The sequence below is a fragment of the Palaemon carinicauda genome, chromosome 3 (assembly GCF_036898095.1).
Source record: "Palaemon carinicauda isolate YSFRI2023 chromosome 3, ASM3689809v2, whole genome shotgun sequence".
Classification (NCBI taxonomy): Eukaryota; Metazoa; Arthropoda; class Malacostraca; order Decapoda; family Palaemonidae; genus Palaemon; species Palaemon carinicauda.
The window spans coordinates 37,878,717-37,895,034 of NC_090727.1; the positions used below are offsets into that span (position 1 = coordinate 37,878,717).

General features: G+C 36.3%; 3 protein-coding genes across 3 annotated transcripts; all 3 read right to left on the reverse strand.

Annotated features, from left to right (window-relative positions):
• Window positions 1-1,757: 1,757 nt before the first annotated feature.
• LOC137631431 (uncharacterized) lies at window positions 1,758-2,255 on the reverse strand. The gene has a single exon (XM_068363200.1). It carries the CDS (start codon window positions 2,253-2,255, stop codon window positions 1,758-1,760), a length of 498 nt encoding a protein of 165 aa, XP_068219301.1.
• A 70-nt stretch (window positions 2,256-2,325) lies between these two features.
• Window positions 2,326-4,695, reverse strand: LOC137631442 (uncharacterized). The gene has a single exon (XM_068363210.1). It carries the CDS (start codon window positions 4,693-4,695, stop codon window positions 2,326-2,328), a length of 2,370 nt encoding a protein of 789 aa, XP_068219311.1.
• A 66-nt stretch (window positions 4,696-4,761) lies between these two features.
• LOC137631454 (uncharacterized) lies at window positions 4,762-6,471 on the reverse strand. The gene has a single exon (XM_068363218.1). The coding sequence runs from the start codon at window positions 6,469-6,471 to the stop codon at window positions 4,762-4,764; it is 1,710 nt and encodes a 569-aa protein (XP_068219319.1).
• Window positions 6,472-16,318: the final 9,847 nt, after the last annotated feature.

The window sequence follows — 16,318 nt, forward strand, 5'->3', positions numbered from 1 at the left end:
ATCTTCTGCGACACTTTTAAACTGGAGAACACTTAGACCACCTTCTGAAAGACTTGATCAACAAATCTATTACTTTTGCACCGTGCAATCAACAAAGATAAACATGAAACATGTTGACAAATGAACAAAAATGAGATACAGGAGGTAACATCGAATGAATATACAAATTAAGTTGCCGAATGCCAATTCGTTTAATGGCTGCAGAGGGGTGTGGGAATTAGAATGTTAAACTGAATTTTTGGGCGATGGTACAATATAGACTTCGGTTAAATTTCTTGCTTTCAACTGCAGACGGAATTCGATATTGAATAGAGAAAAAAATAACCTAAAGAATAAGAGAAATAATTCTCGTCCTGGGAAGAAAGACAAGTCATTTTCCCTCGTTTGGGAAAATGACATAAATGAAAGAAAGGCTACCTTTAAATGAGATACACACCAAAAAGACGGAACATGATTGAAAGTCAAGTTATAATATATGAAGGGTCAGTTATGTCAAGTTTTCTTTGTGGAAGTACGAGTTTATAACCTAAATGAAATTAAAAGTGTTGAGACTGTTGCGTAGAATTTTTGGCGAAGCATATTTAGCATAAAAAGAAATAAAAGAATGAAAAATGTAGAGATACATTGAAGTTGTGGTGAAAAGGTTAGCAAAGACAAAAGTTTTGACAGGCGTCTTTTAAAGGTTAATGGTCGCCATGAGTGCCACAGACAAGGAACAGAACAACGTCCTGGTGATCAACCATATCATATATGACCCCTCTATAACTGTAGCAGCCGTTTTCTTCAAAGCCACAGGGATGAGATGGAGAATAGACACAGATACTGTTACTCACGTCACACTTTATTAAAAATTTGATATAAAGTTCAAGTTGATATCACAAGACACTTTAACCAACTTAAAACTTTAAATCACTTAACACTAAGCACTACAACTTAAGTTGACCATAACTGTAAAAGCTTATACTGTAGTTGGTCAGTACTCCAAGACCAGAGAACCAATGATGAGTACTTTGCTAGTAGTGCAGGGCGACGAGGTTCAAGAAACTGAAAACAACAAAGTACAAACTTACTAAATTTGTTAAAAAGAAATTCCATAATAAACAAAGAATTGAATAGTTTGATTTCACTACAAAACACCACAAACATGAAATAGAATATATACAAATTTCAGTAAAGAAATAAACTTACATCTGTGTTACTCTAAGCTACATCCAATACAAGCGAAACGAATTTCCAAAGAAATGTTCTTTACACTTTGAAGACTTCTACTCTGTCAGTCATTAAAAAACCTTGATCCTATTTCTAGAACATATAATTGTTACAGTGTGATTCCAACACTGATAACTACCAGAATAAACAATCTTTTCAAGAACTACTCAACACTTAACAAACAAATTATAGCAGTAACTATCAAAAAAAGACTGAACAATGTTTACATGTAAAACGGACAAAATATCTACAATATAATTTAACCCGAATCACCAAGTTGAAAAACAGAGCTTATTAAATAATTATATACACAAATGGTTTCTATAAAATGCTGCATTTACATTCTCGGCCCTATAAACAAATTATTTGTTTATCAAAATCAATCATATCTATAAATGCAGGTGATATAAATAACATCTATAATAAATGTAATATACTCTCAAATCCTTTGATCATAATAAAAATAACTATTATAATCATTGTTCCTCTACTGCAAGGAGAAGAACAAGCTTTTGAATGGGTCGATGGAGCTCTGATGTTTGTGTCTTTTAAACTACACTACGTACAAAACCAGTTCTGTCCTTTCCAGTGCTGATAACACGACCCATCATCCAGTTACTCCTTAACTGATTATCATCTTTTACAAGGACAATATCACCAACTTGAAGACGCCGCTTTTCCTTGTTCCACTTCTGTCTCTCTTGTAATGTTGACAAATATTCTCTTCGCCATCTAGTCCAGAATAATTTAGCCAAGAATTGAACATATCGCCACCTCTGTCTCAGATACATATCTCCTTTCTGAAAAACACCAGGTGGTGGCATCACAACACTTGATTTCTGTGTGAGAAGCTGTGCTGGACTGAGTGGTTGTAAGTCATCTGAGCTGTCACTGACTGTGGTCAAAGGACGGTCATTCACTATAGTCTCAACTTCTGTGAGAAGAGTGCGGTAACTCTCATCATCCAGTCGTCCAGCATGTTCCTTGAAGAGAGGAGTCAAGACCTTTCTCACAGTTCTAATCTGACGTTCCCATACACCTCCCATATGACTAGCTGTATGGGGATTGAAGGTCCAGCTGATGCTTTCTTTTGGGAGGAAAGCTCTGACCTGATCATCATTCATCTCTTGCAGTGACTTCCTCAACTCCATGAAAGTTGTTCCCATTGTCACACCAAATCTTCTTTACATTTCCTCTTCTAGCAACAAACCTTCTTAAAGCATTTATGAAGGACGATGTGTCTAAGGAATTGGCTGTCTCTATATGAATTGCTCTTGTAGATAAGCAAGTAAATAATACACCATACCTCTTCCTGATTTGCCTTCCTTCTTTGACTTCCTGTGGCCCAAAGAAGTCAACACCTGTGTGTGTGAATGGAGCAGCTGGAATTACTCTTTCCAATGGTAAATCAGCCATCTTCTGGTTTAGAACAGGGTTTCTCATTTTTCTGCAAACGACACATCTTTGTAGAACCTGGCGGACACTTGCATTAGTACGGATAATCCAGTAAAGTTCTCTAAGTTTTGCCATCACATGGTTGCGTCCAGCATGAGCTAATTTTTCATGTGTGTACCGGATAATCAAAGTGGTAATATGACTCTTTCTAGGTAATATCATTGGATGTTTCTCGCCAGCTGAAATTTCTGCTTTGGAGAGCCGTCCATTAACGCGAAGAAGCCTGTCTTTAGGATCAATGAAGGGATCTAGTTTATAAATGCTACTGCTACTACAAAGTCCTCGGCCCCTTGACCCTTCGCTCTTTTGTAAGAGTGTCACTTCCTTACTAAAAGTTTTCTTCTGAATATATCTGATGACTGCTTTTTCAGCAGCATCTAATTCTTCTGCTGTAAATGAACCATTAATTCTAGCTTGTCTCTTAGATTTCAGTATGGAAAAAAGACGGTGATACACAGCAACAGCCATCCTCAATCGATGCCATGAAGAATAATACTCAAGAAACTTATCAACAGCATTTTCCTCCCCATCTTCTGGATGCACTGCAAAACTTGTAGATCCTTCCAATTCAACTACACCATGGGGCATATAATTTTTCCACAGCTCCTCTGGTCCTTTAAGAAAATATGGGCCATTAAACCAAATGTTACTGTTCAGCATTTGCTGACTTGTGAAACCTCTTGATGCAATATCAGCAGGATTCTCTTTACTCTGAACATATCTCCACTGTGTATTTCCAGAGAAATCCTTGATTACTTTCACTCTATTTGCAACAAATATAGGAAATCTCCTTCGATCATTAAAAATATAGTGAAAAACTGTTGTAGAATCTGTGTGATAGAATGTCTGGTCCACTGTAATCTGCAACTCTTTCAAAATGTAATGTGCGAGATTTATGGACACCACTGCAGCAGTCAATTCCAGTCGCGGTATGGTTGTTGCCTTTACAGGACACACTCTAGACTTTCCCATCAGCAGAGCAGTAGAAATCCTCCCACTGTTATCAGAAAGTCTCATGTATGCTGCAGCACCATAGCCTTCATTACTAGCATCTGAAAACATGTGCAGCTGTGTGGAAGTCACTGTACCAAATTCCTTTGGTTTGACACATCTTGGAATCTTTAAGTTACTCAGGATTGGTAAATCATCAAGCCACCTTCTCCAGGGCTTCAGGTATTTTTCGGGAATAACGTCATCCCATCCCAAGCTGCTATCCTGACAAACTTCGTGAAGAATTCTCTTAGCTGGCAAAAGAAAAGGAGCCACAAAACCAAGAGGATCATAAAGGGAACATACTGTTGACAAAATACCTCTCCTTGTAAATGGTTTTGGGTCCAAGCTTGCGGAGAAAGTAAAGTAGTCATTTTCAATATTCCACTGAAGACCAAGAGCTCTTTCTACATGAAGTTCATCATAGTCAAGATCACATGTTTGAAGATCTTTTGAACGGTCCTCTTGTGGGATTGATTTCAACACCAGCCTGCTGTTACTCACAAACTTTGTCAGCCGAAAACCTCTTTCCTTCAATGCTGCTGTAACGTCTTTCACAAGTCTTAATGCCTGCTCTTCTGAAGGTACAGACTTTAAATAGTCATCCACATAAAAATTAGTCTTAATGGTGTGTTCTACATCTGGACCATACTTATCTCTTGCATGGTCAGCTGCTGCCCTCAAAGCATAATTGGCGATGCTAGGTGATGATACTGCTCCAAAGGTGTGAACACCCATCCGATACTCTGTAAGTTCGCTTTCAAGTTCACCACCAGGCCACCATAAAAATCTTAGGTATTTATGTTGATCCTTTGGTACCTGAACTTGGTAAAACATAGATTCTATGTCACCCATCAAGGCCACCTTTTCTAGACGAAATCTGAGGATCACTCCAATCAGGGAATTAGTCATATCAGGACCTTGCATCAACTTGTCATTAAGGGAACTACCCTGGTATTTAGCACTACAGTCAAAGACTACTCTAATCTTATTTGGCTTTTTTGGATGGTAGACACCATAATGAGGTACAGTAGATACCATGCAGGTTGTTTATCATATGACTGATCCTCCGGAACCTTATAAGCATATCCTTCAGACACCAATTTCTCAACAAATTCCACAATCTTCATGGTCCTTTGGATTTAGTTTAATTTTTCTTCTTTGCCATTGTACTCGTTTCACTGCCTGTTCTCTATTGTTTACCAAGTTAACTTTATTGGTTCTAAATAGTAGGGGAAGCTGGTAGTGTCCATTGGTAAACTGAATGTTTTTTGCCACTTCTTTGAGGAACTGTTGATCTTCTTGTGACAGACCCTTCTCATCAGGAACTCTACCAACATCTTTCTCACTAAAGTCTCTTTCAAACATATGGACCACAGCTGCAGGAAGAAAACATTCCTTTACCCTTTCAACTTCCTGAAGAAAGACATGGTGACATGAAATACTGTTCTTCTCTGAAGAGTATTTAAAATGTAGAGGGCCACTAACAGTCCATCCATGGTAGTAAAGAACTGCATAAGAATCTTGACCCTTGGCTGGAAGCACCTCTAATGGTTGCAGTGCTTTAGGGCAATTACTCCCAATCAACAAACCAATCTCCAGATCAGTTCTATAATCAGGAATCAAATCAGCAATATTCCTCAGACAGGCTACCTTTTTGAGCAATTTTGGTTTTGGTATCTGTTGATGACTCACTGGGATATCTTGACGAGTAAAGGTTTTTGGCAGATCAATAGTGTTGTTTCCTTCCATATCTGTAACACACAAATTATTAACCGCCAAAGTATTCACAATGTTTACGCCATGGATGGTTTGAAGCTTTAAACATGTCTCTGTTCCAGATGCACCTATCTGCTCTCGTAAACTCTCTGTGATGAAACATCCAGTGCTGCCATTATCAAAAAAGGCATAAGTGTCCAAAACTACTTTGTTTCCTTTCTGATATACTTTTACTGGGAGAATAGCCTGTAATATTGTATTTACTTCACTAACATGATTGGTAGTACATGTGCTAACAATAATTTCACTTGCATCTTTGCTTGATGAGCTATCATTCTCTTTATGTAGCTTGAATCCGTCGATATGCAGTGATGTGGGATGCTTCTTAGAGCATGTCTTACATTGCTTCCTTTTCATACATCCTTTAGAAGTATGGTTGAGACCAAAGCATCCAAAACACAACCTTCTCTCCTTAAGGAAATCTATTTTTTCTTCAGAGGTCTTCTTAGCAAAATTCCAGCAATCGTCAAGATCATGGTTTTTCTTGCACATTGGACATGATTTCTCTTTCTCAGACACTATTGATGTCTTTCTATTTTCTGGATTCAGTTCTGCTTGGGTAGCAAAGCTTGAACTTTTGCTCTTTTGTTGACAAGATCTGAATTTGAAGCTACCAGAGTGGTTTTCAGACTTTGAATAATTATTTTGAAGAACAAACTTGCTGAATGCTGGGTCGTTTGCTGCCTTTGCCTTTTTATAAACAAATTCAACCAAATCTGCAAAATCAACTCCTCCCTTTTCTTCCCTCAAATGTCCAGCCAGGCTACACCACTTGTTCTGAAGAAATGTCGGAAGTTTTTTAACAACTGCTTGAAGGTTAGGAAGATGATTTAGTACTTCCATGTGTGACAAGTTGGTCATGGCATGTCTGCACTTAATAAGGAATAAAGCAAATGTATACAAGCTATGAGGATCTTCGTGTTTCAGTGCCGACCAAGAAATAAGTTTCTTTATATATGCCATCGACACCTTATAGGGATCGCCATACTCTTGACTGAGCAAATTCCTAAATGTAGTATATCCTTCTGAAGAACTCATATACAAGCATCCACCTATCAAGTCTTTGGCTTCCCCTTCAAGATGCTGATCCAAGTAGTACAGTTTATCAGCATCACCAGAAGCATTTGGGGCAATTCTGGCATCAAATGCCATCTTGAAACTGGCAATGAATGAATGATTTAAAGTTTTCAGGCATCCTGACATCTAAGGTCATTGACGCCGTGAAACTGGCAAACTCAATAGGATCACCTTTAAATTTTGGTACTTCTATGCTTGGAAGCAACATTGCTGCAGTCATGTGCTGTTGTGTCTTCAGGAGCATCTCTTGTTGGGACTGTAGTTGCATATCAAGATTTGACTCGGAGAACCGACACTGGCTAGAACTACAGGGAACGTTCGCTTTCAACTGAGGAGTATCTGCTATTATATCCGAAGGTTGTGGTTGGAGCGGGTCTACATTTGGATTCAACTGGGAAGGAGTATCTTTCGGCACGATATCCGAAATATTGTCAGCTTCAGCATAAAATCTTTCTCTTGCATGAGACATTGCAATTTTTGTTTCTAATTCCAATTGCTCTTGCTTTTTTCTAAGTATAAATTCTTGCTCTTCCCTCTCCTGCTTAAGTCTGAGTTCTTGCTCTTCCATCACATTTGCTTTTTCTCTCATAGCATGTTGAGCCATCAATTCTGCCAGTCTAGCTTTCTCTTTGAGGCGAGCAGATCTTACACTAGTTCTGCTGGACTTGGTCCTGCTAGTGGATGAGGAACAAAGACTTTTTCTATCAAGGTCTGCCGTCAATTGTAATTCACTTTCCTTGACCCAGTTATTCATTTCTGTAATGAAACGATCAATGGATACTGTATATTCTGAATAACTCTTATTTACTGTGTTTCGTTCACTGGAATCTGTTAAATGCTTCTCATATTGCTGAAAACATTCATATTCATCACGTAATTTACAGAAAATAATAATTTCAGACTTCACCAGATGGAGATTATCACAATTATCCATTAGTCTAAAGATCTCATTTCTCCTTTTGGTCACAGCAGACAGAGCAGCAGTTTGGGCATTTTTCAAAGTTTTCATTTGCTCTTGTATCACTTTGAGACAATCTTCACTGACTATAGACACAGCAACTTAGCTAGATTCCGGCATTTTCAATCACAAGATTTTCTTGAACTAATGTAGCTGCCGTTTTCTTCAAAGCCATAGGGATGAGATGGAGAATAGACACAGATACTGTTACTCACGTCACACTTTATTAAAAATTTGATAAAAAGTTCAAGTTGATATAACAAGACACTTTAACCAACTTAAAACTTTAAATCACTTAACACTAAGCACTACAACTTAAGTTGACCATAACTGTAAAAGCTTATACTGTAGTTGGTCAGTACTCCAAGACCAGAGAACCAATGATGAGTACTTTGCTAGTAGTGCAGGGCGACGAGGTTCAAGAAACTGAAAACAACAAAGTACAAACTTACTAAATTTGTTAAAAAGAAATTCCATAATAAACAAAAAATTGAATAGTTTGATTTCACTACAAAACACCACAAACATGAAATAGAATATATACAAATTTCAGTAAAGAAATAAACTTACATCTGTGTTACTCTAAGCTACATCCAATACAAGCGAAACGAATTTCCAAAGAAATGTTCTTTACACTTTGAAGACTTCTACTCTGTCAGTCATTAAAAAACCTTGATCCTATTTCTAGAACATATAATTGTTACAGTGTGATTCCAACACTGATAACTACCAGAATAAACAATCTTTTCAAGAACTACTCAACACTTAACAAACAAATTATAGCAGTAACTATCAAAAAAAAGACTGAACAATGTTTACATGTAAAACGGACAAAATATCTACAATACAATTTAACCCTAATCACCAAGTTGAAAAACAGAGCTTATTAAATAATTATATCCACAAATGGTTTCTATAAAATGCTGCATCTACAATAACCAAACAAGGAACAGAACAACGTCCTGGTTATCAACCATATCATATATGATCCCTCTATAACCAAACAAGGAACAGAACAACGTCCTGGTTATCAACCATATCATATATGACCCCTCTATAACCAAACAAGGAACAGAACAACGTCCTGGTTATCAACCATATCATATATGATCCCTCTATAACCAAACAAGGAACAGAACAACGTCCTGGTTATCAACCATATCATATATGACCCCTCTATAACCAAACAAGGAACAGAACAACGTCCTGGTGATCAACCATATCCTATATGATCCCTCTATAACCAAACAAGGAACAGAACAACGTCCTGGTTATCAACCATATCCTATATGACCCCTCTATAACCAAACAAGGAACAGAACAACGTCCTGGTGATCAACCATATCCTATATGATCCCTCTATAACCAAACAAGGAACAGAACAACGTCCTGGTTATCAACCATATCCTATATGACCCCTCTATAACCAAACAAGGAACAGAACAACGTCCTGGTGATCAACCATATCCTATATGACCCCTCTATAACCAAACAAGGAAGAATTCAAAGGAATTTGAGTCATAAACCACTGAGACTTGGGCGGCCATTGTGCGCCTAAGTGACACTGAAGCAAAACACGACAACAATTGCACTGTGAAGTTACAGAGTTCGGACAACAACATCTAAGAAAGGAAGCGACAACGAAGGTAAGGCAGAAGGTTAAAAACGTATGTTAAGGCATGAAGGGATGCTGCAAAGACCCTTGATTAGTGCCTACAGTATACCGGATGAAGTTTTCTGTCGGTACCAACCCTTACTTTCACAGGGGTAGCTGACGTGAAAAGATTCATAAAACTATGCTATAGAATTATCACATGGACAATACCCTTCAAAATAACAAAAGCATCTCTGATCTCTCCTATATAGTGCAGAGCAAGTGGCTGTGTGTGGAAGTGTGTGTGTGTGTGTGTGTGTGTGTGTATATATATATAATCTATATATATATATATATATATATATATATATATATATATATATATATATATATATATATATATACAGCACACAAGACCCTCTCCGCCCAATCAAGGACCTGGGATGGATAAGGTGTGGCTGCTAATGATTTAGCAGTTACGACAAATGCATCCGTTTCTCTTCCAATGCAGGACAAAGGCCTCTGACATGTCCTTATTCATGTCTGGGGTTTGACTAGTTTTATAACCACGCAGGACACTACGGATTAGTGATGAAGGGAAGTTTTAGTCTGATCGCCCACAGCAAACAACCTACCTGTTATGGGTGGTACTGACTAGTACAGCTTTGCTGGTCACAGCGATACACAATCCCTTTCACCACGTCAAGGTATCGCCACACAGAAAGGGATTATATATATATATATATATATATATATATATATATATATATATATATATATATATATATATATATATATATATATCATCAGCTTTTACTAGTCCACTGCAGAAACGCGACGTGAGAGAAGAATTTAGTTACATATAACAATAAAATCCTTATGTAATTCCTAGGATGGTCCATAAAATGAAGAGGTGAAAAATAAGCAATATAAAGATTGTGGAACTCGCACCGCAATCAAGTTATCAATAAATATGACATTCTACAAGAAAAAGTGAAAAATACGTTAAAAATTATTCAACAAATTCAACACCTTCACGCACAATCTAATTAAACATAAAATTACGATGAGAATTCTAACTGGTTAAGGAAGGGAACTTCCAAAGCTCTAGTGGATGGCGTTTCCAAAGACGAGAGAGGTGAACAATCCCACTGAGTCATCATCACTGGACTCTTGCATCAAGAGCCTTTGGAAACCTGGCGGAGGAAGACTAAAACTTCGGCTGGCTTGAATGGCTGCCTGCCAATGGCCCTCACTTATGGATAATAGTCTTTTTTATTATATAATGGTATGGGATTTGATCAAAGTCAAAAACTCCTAACCAGATCATATTATGCAAGAGTACTTTTAAAACCTCTGAGAAGAAAAATTGCACACTATTGAAACTTCTATACTTGCGATTAAAAGCACGCAGTATAGAATGTCTAATATGCCTCTAAAAATAAGAAAGTCGTTTTTGAAGAAACAGCTAATTTCATCCACGTCTCAAAAAGATTAATTTTGATACTATTAATAACTCACGGATCCCTTCTACTCTACTGACAGCCAAGGATTAAGCTGCAGCAGAGCCTAAACGGTGAATATCATAAGAAAGGCCGGTCTTCCGGAGAAAGTCTCGGCACAACAGCCAGGAGAAGAGCAAATGAAAGGCGTTGTCTGTCTCTTGGCCAAAGGAGTTAGCTGTCGGCGATGCTGGTGTTGCTGGCCAGCTGCTATCAAGAAGGGTGGACCTCGCTCTCATTGATTATTTGCATTGAAGGCGAGTTTTTGCCGTTGATCCTCATGCTTATTCTTATCTCTAGTAACTATTTCTGTCCCCGATGTCATCCTCGAGGAGGGAGATGAGTGACCAAATGAGGCAAGGTCACTAGAGCCCTTAACACCAGCCACCGACATCAACACTATCCGCAAAAGATGGGTCCTCCACGAGGATATCCGACACACGAAGACTCTTCTTCACTACAACTGGTTCTCTCTCTCTCTCTCTCTCTCTCTCTCTCTCTCTCTCTCTCTCTCTCTCTCTCTCTCTCTCTCTCTCTCTCTCTCTCTCATCATTATTAATTATGTTAACAGTGACGATGCAATATTCGTATGCTGGACAGAGAATCAAAATCAATCTAATTTATCCAATATTTTTAATTAACAACAATGAGAGAGAGAGAGAGAGAGAGAGAGAGAGAGAGAGAGAGAGAGAGAGAGAGTATACTCCCAATAATTTTAGGATGAAGGCGTAGGCTGATTATGATACTTAATTTTTTCTAGGTAATCAATTTAATAGGAGAGCAACTAAAGGCAAGGCTCCAACGTTACACTTGAAGGGCGTATGTTTATAAGCATCTTTATATTCAATGAATATTTCTCCTAGTTATTCAAGCCTCTCAATTCAAAGACACTTCCTAACGGTAATGGATAAGCCTCACAATAAATTATTAGTATTATTATTATTATTATTACTAGCCAAGCTACAACCCTAGTTGGAAAAGCAAGACTCGTATGATTTGACCAAAATGACGTGGGACACAGGGGAAATGTGACGAAACAAAGTCATTCAAATAGTTTCATGACAGATTATTATCATTTGATTCCTGTTTCAAAAACGTTTTTAGTAATTGCTAAGTAATATCCAGCAAACCTAGAGAGCTACAAGACTATTTATCATAGTATACTAATTAATTTATAATACATATATATATATATATATATATATATATATATATATATATATATATATATATATATATATATATATCCTTTCTGAGTGGGGATACCTTACCGTAGTGAAAGGGTTTGCGTATCACCATGAGAAGCAAAGCTGTACTAGTCAAGGCCCCATACTAGGTTGGTTTGCTGTCAGATATCAGAAGAAAATATCCCACCATGGCCAATCTGCACCGGCCAGCGTGGTGATGAATTGACATGTCTGAAACATTCGACCGTAACATTAAAAAAGATGGATTCTAAAACTGTAAAATTCAAACCTTAAATGGGAATCTTCAGTAGTTACTGGGTTAATTAAGAAAATCGAGAGAGATTTATAAGCACCAGCATAAGAGTACACATTATTAAATTCGATATTTATGCAAAATATGCTTTAAAATCTCACAAACTCTCACCACAGTACTTGCGTAATCAACTTCATGCGTCAATGCTCCCAAAATTCCCTAAGTTATAGCAGATCATCCCCAGCTGAATTTATCGAAGAACTTCCTGGTGTGGTTTCAGTCTCATAAAAGAAGCTGAATATTCTCACACTACATCTGAGATGTAACTGGTTAAAGTCCTGGATAATCATAATCAAGGGTTACAACTTTCTCTTAATTTCTTGCAAAAATCCAAATGGCTCAGAGGAAGAATCATAGCAGTGGTTCCATATTTTCTGGGACTCTAATTTCTAGTTTGGGGTCCATCCACGTTCCTCGGAGATTCTCAGTTAGAGAAATTTATGCCTCGTAGCCAACCTCTTCCTTTGGCTTCATACCCGGGCCATTATATTTTCCCGTCTTTCCAATTCTGAACAGGGCAACTAGTTTTTATTTTCTACTTCTGTCAATCAAATGAAAGAACAGCAACAGTATATTTCCTATTTCTATTTTAACAATTTTACAAGATTTGCTCTTCTTTTTATAATATGAGTTTATTCCAACACATAAAAATATACTTGAAATTACAAACGTCAAGTCTTAGTTCTTACCAAATTATTTACGAAAGGTAAACGGTACATTCTGAGATATTAGAAAAAAAATGGTATAAAATATGTCAAGTTAGCAATAGATAGTATGACAAAAACTGATATATTTTAAAGGAGATTATGGAAACGCAAGGCTATAAATGTAAAATTCATAAAACCCCCCCCCCAAAAAAAAAATCAATAAAGAAGAGACGCAACGTTAAGATGAGAAATAATCCTTTTATTACTATGAAAAAGAGGCTGAATGTGGTTTAAAGATATTGAATAAAAGTGCATCAGAAGGGACGAATTTAATTCGCAAACCCCAGAAGCTAAATCCTGGTTTAGGGTTTAGTGTCAAGGAGATCAACTCTCTAGTGGCTTAAACTCTAGTATGGCAGTAGGGATTTCATTACAATTTCATCTTATTTGATATGGAAATTTGGTAGCAATCTTGCCTCATCTTTTCTTTGAGTAAAATAACACAACATTAAATCAGTTAGATCCTATCATATCACCTCCGTGGAAAATATAGGAAATGAAATATAGTCTATGGTTTTTTTTCTTATAAAATGACGACACTAATCTATTTTATAAATAGCCTAATACAATTAATACTATTAAGTAATCGAACATCGCGTGTTTAGTGAAACACTTCTCCCAATATAATCTTTTGATTATTTCGTTTTTAAATAACAATTTGTAAAAACTATAGTTGTATTGCATAAAAATTAAAAACTATCCATTAATTGAAAAAGAAAATGCCGGCAAACTGCGTGCCTTTATTTTTCTAATGTTTATATCTATTACTATAAGTTTTTATCTAACTGGCAGTATGCTACATATAGTTAATGATGTTTGTAAACCACAACTGGAAATTTCCCTATTTATTTCTATGATAAAAGTGTTTCACCAACAACAAAATAGAGCGATGCCTGTGTGTGTCCTGTCCTGTGCTCCGATCTCATTATAACTAACTCTTCTAGTTGATATCTTTAATTTGCAACTGAACTGCATTTAGTTTTCTCTTTTTGTCTTCCTTTCCAACTTTATTTTTTTCATTTAATCAAAAAATAAATTGTCTCTATTCTGTCAAACCCGTTAAAAAGAAAGCCACATGAACAAATCTATTTGCTTTTTTAGTTGTTCTTCTCAATGCCATCAATTTCCCTACGTTACAAATGCGCCCGCATTTGTCATCATTTCCTTATGTGTACTACCCGTTGAATTCTAACTCAATTTCTTTCAAATGGTTATATGCTTCTCAAGCGCCTAACATGGGCGGGATCACGCAAACACTAAGTATAATTTTGGACATGTGAGTACAATTTTTTTGGTTGAAGAGGATCGTAATTAAAAAAGCTGATTGGCATTGCGTATTATCATTGTAAGTCAAGATGCAACTCTAGATGAAAAGCAGAGTGATACTTGGCCATGTGGCTCAATAAGGAAGGTAGGTAGCCCAGCACAAAGAAATAAATTAAGTCGTGACTAATAAAATAGAAAAGACATGTAATAATGAAAAATAAATAAAACTAATACCAAGGAAAATATCTGCATGACAACAATGACACAGAGTAACTCGACACTCAAATCCAATCGCTGAAATCAACCAAGAAAAGTTGGGTTTTATGAGTACTTGGATGACCCTATTTACACACTCAAGAAGTTTGACACGTAAAGTCTTAGGAGGTTCCAATGAAGAGTTCGAGAGTCTTTGGAAATGGGAACGTTTTCATCATTTCTACTACAGCTGTATTTGTATTGCTCTATCTGTCCTTCAACCCACTGTATTCTTATACCTTTTGATCAAGTATCTTTGGTCAGGTTAGCATCTATGAAACGACATTAACTCAACCTGCTCAACATAAAATCATTTGAACCAAATCTAAATTTCCGGAAAAAATAATCTAACAATGTCTTCAAGGAATGATCCTGAAGGTAATCTAATGACATGGATTTATTTTTGGCAACGCTTACTAAGGGTGAGGATACAAGCATATATATATATATATATATATATATATATATATATATATATATATGTGTGTGTGTGTGTGTGTGTGCGCGTGCGTGCGTGTGTAAAATTACGTGTGAACACGTGATACGCATGAAATGAAAAATGAAAAACTTGGCTGGAGCAATGACTTGTGTCTCATTGATGTGGACCAAATTCACAAAGAAGCAAAACAGATACATCGTATTTCTACAGAACATGGGATCATCCATATGAGGTGGCCTTATTAATGGCCTCATTTAAGTCAGATTTGAAAAAAAAAAACAAAAATAAGATAAACGGTCAATGATGAACAGGTAATTAATATTTTATGTATAATTATAATGATTTCCAGATTACTTAGCATGGTGAAGTCCTTAAGGATCAACTTTTGACCAATGAATCCTACAACTAATCTTGACAATGGATTTTGCCAAAGAATGATTTGTGTACCCTTTTAAGACGGCACTTTCAGGTTGTTTGGTTCTAATACCTAAGCTTCACATGGCTGGTCAAAATCAAATCAATTCAATTCTAAACAGAAAATATTATATATTAATAAATATCCTGGGGTGGTAAATGAGTTTTTAAAATTCCATCATGAGGTCACATTCGCAGAAAGAAATGTTTGTTGGAACATTAGGGGTTATTGAAGAAAATAAAAATCAGGGGTAAAATTAGGAGACATAATGAATTGGAAAATGGTATTATATGCAATGCAGTTGCAAGATATAAGACAAAATCAAAGGGTTGACAAGATTAAATGAACAGACAAATAATGTTCAATAACAATAACAGAAGGGGAATGGTGCATATGGATTCCAAGGGAATGAAAAGTTGCCTTCAATACAGAGAAAGTTAATGTACATATTATCAAGCTCAAAGGTTCACTGACACACTCCAGGCATTAGAGAACCAAATGCTCTTGCCTAAAGAAATAATCAGTGTGGACGGAGGACTCCTGAATTTGATGACATACATTAATTCTAAATAAAAGTATGTGTATGGAGAGATGCTATTCAACGTGAATGTAGTCGATGGAATTAGTATTCTGAAAATTTATTGAGGGCAGTATGTAAGAAAAGAGAATCTCAGTGACGGAGACTCAAATAGAGTGAGCCTAGGAATTCATTCACTTTATCCTAATCGGGAGAAAACGTATTTGGTGTTCGAATGTCTTTAATTCTAACTTCGACTTCGCATAAGCAGTAATCATTGTAAAGGTTTTACGGTTTTAAGAATAGAATAGGCATCTGTAAATCACGTCACTTAGGCCTACACTAAAACAAAGTATAAATTTCTCAAATAAAATTATGATTAACAGAATTAAATCTAAATATACATATATATATATATATATATATATATATATATATATATATATATATATATATATATATATATATATATATATATATATATCACTAACAAACAATTTTTATATCCTGCAATTGGGCGCCAAAATCTTTCCCAGAACCTCCAACTCTTTCAAACTTTCAAAAGGGCGAAGCAATATGAAACTATCGCTCATTTCAGAGAAAAATTCCCATTTTCATTGGGCGAAATATTATGAAAATATCGTTCAACTTAGAG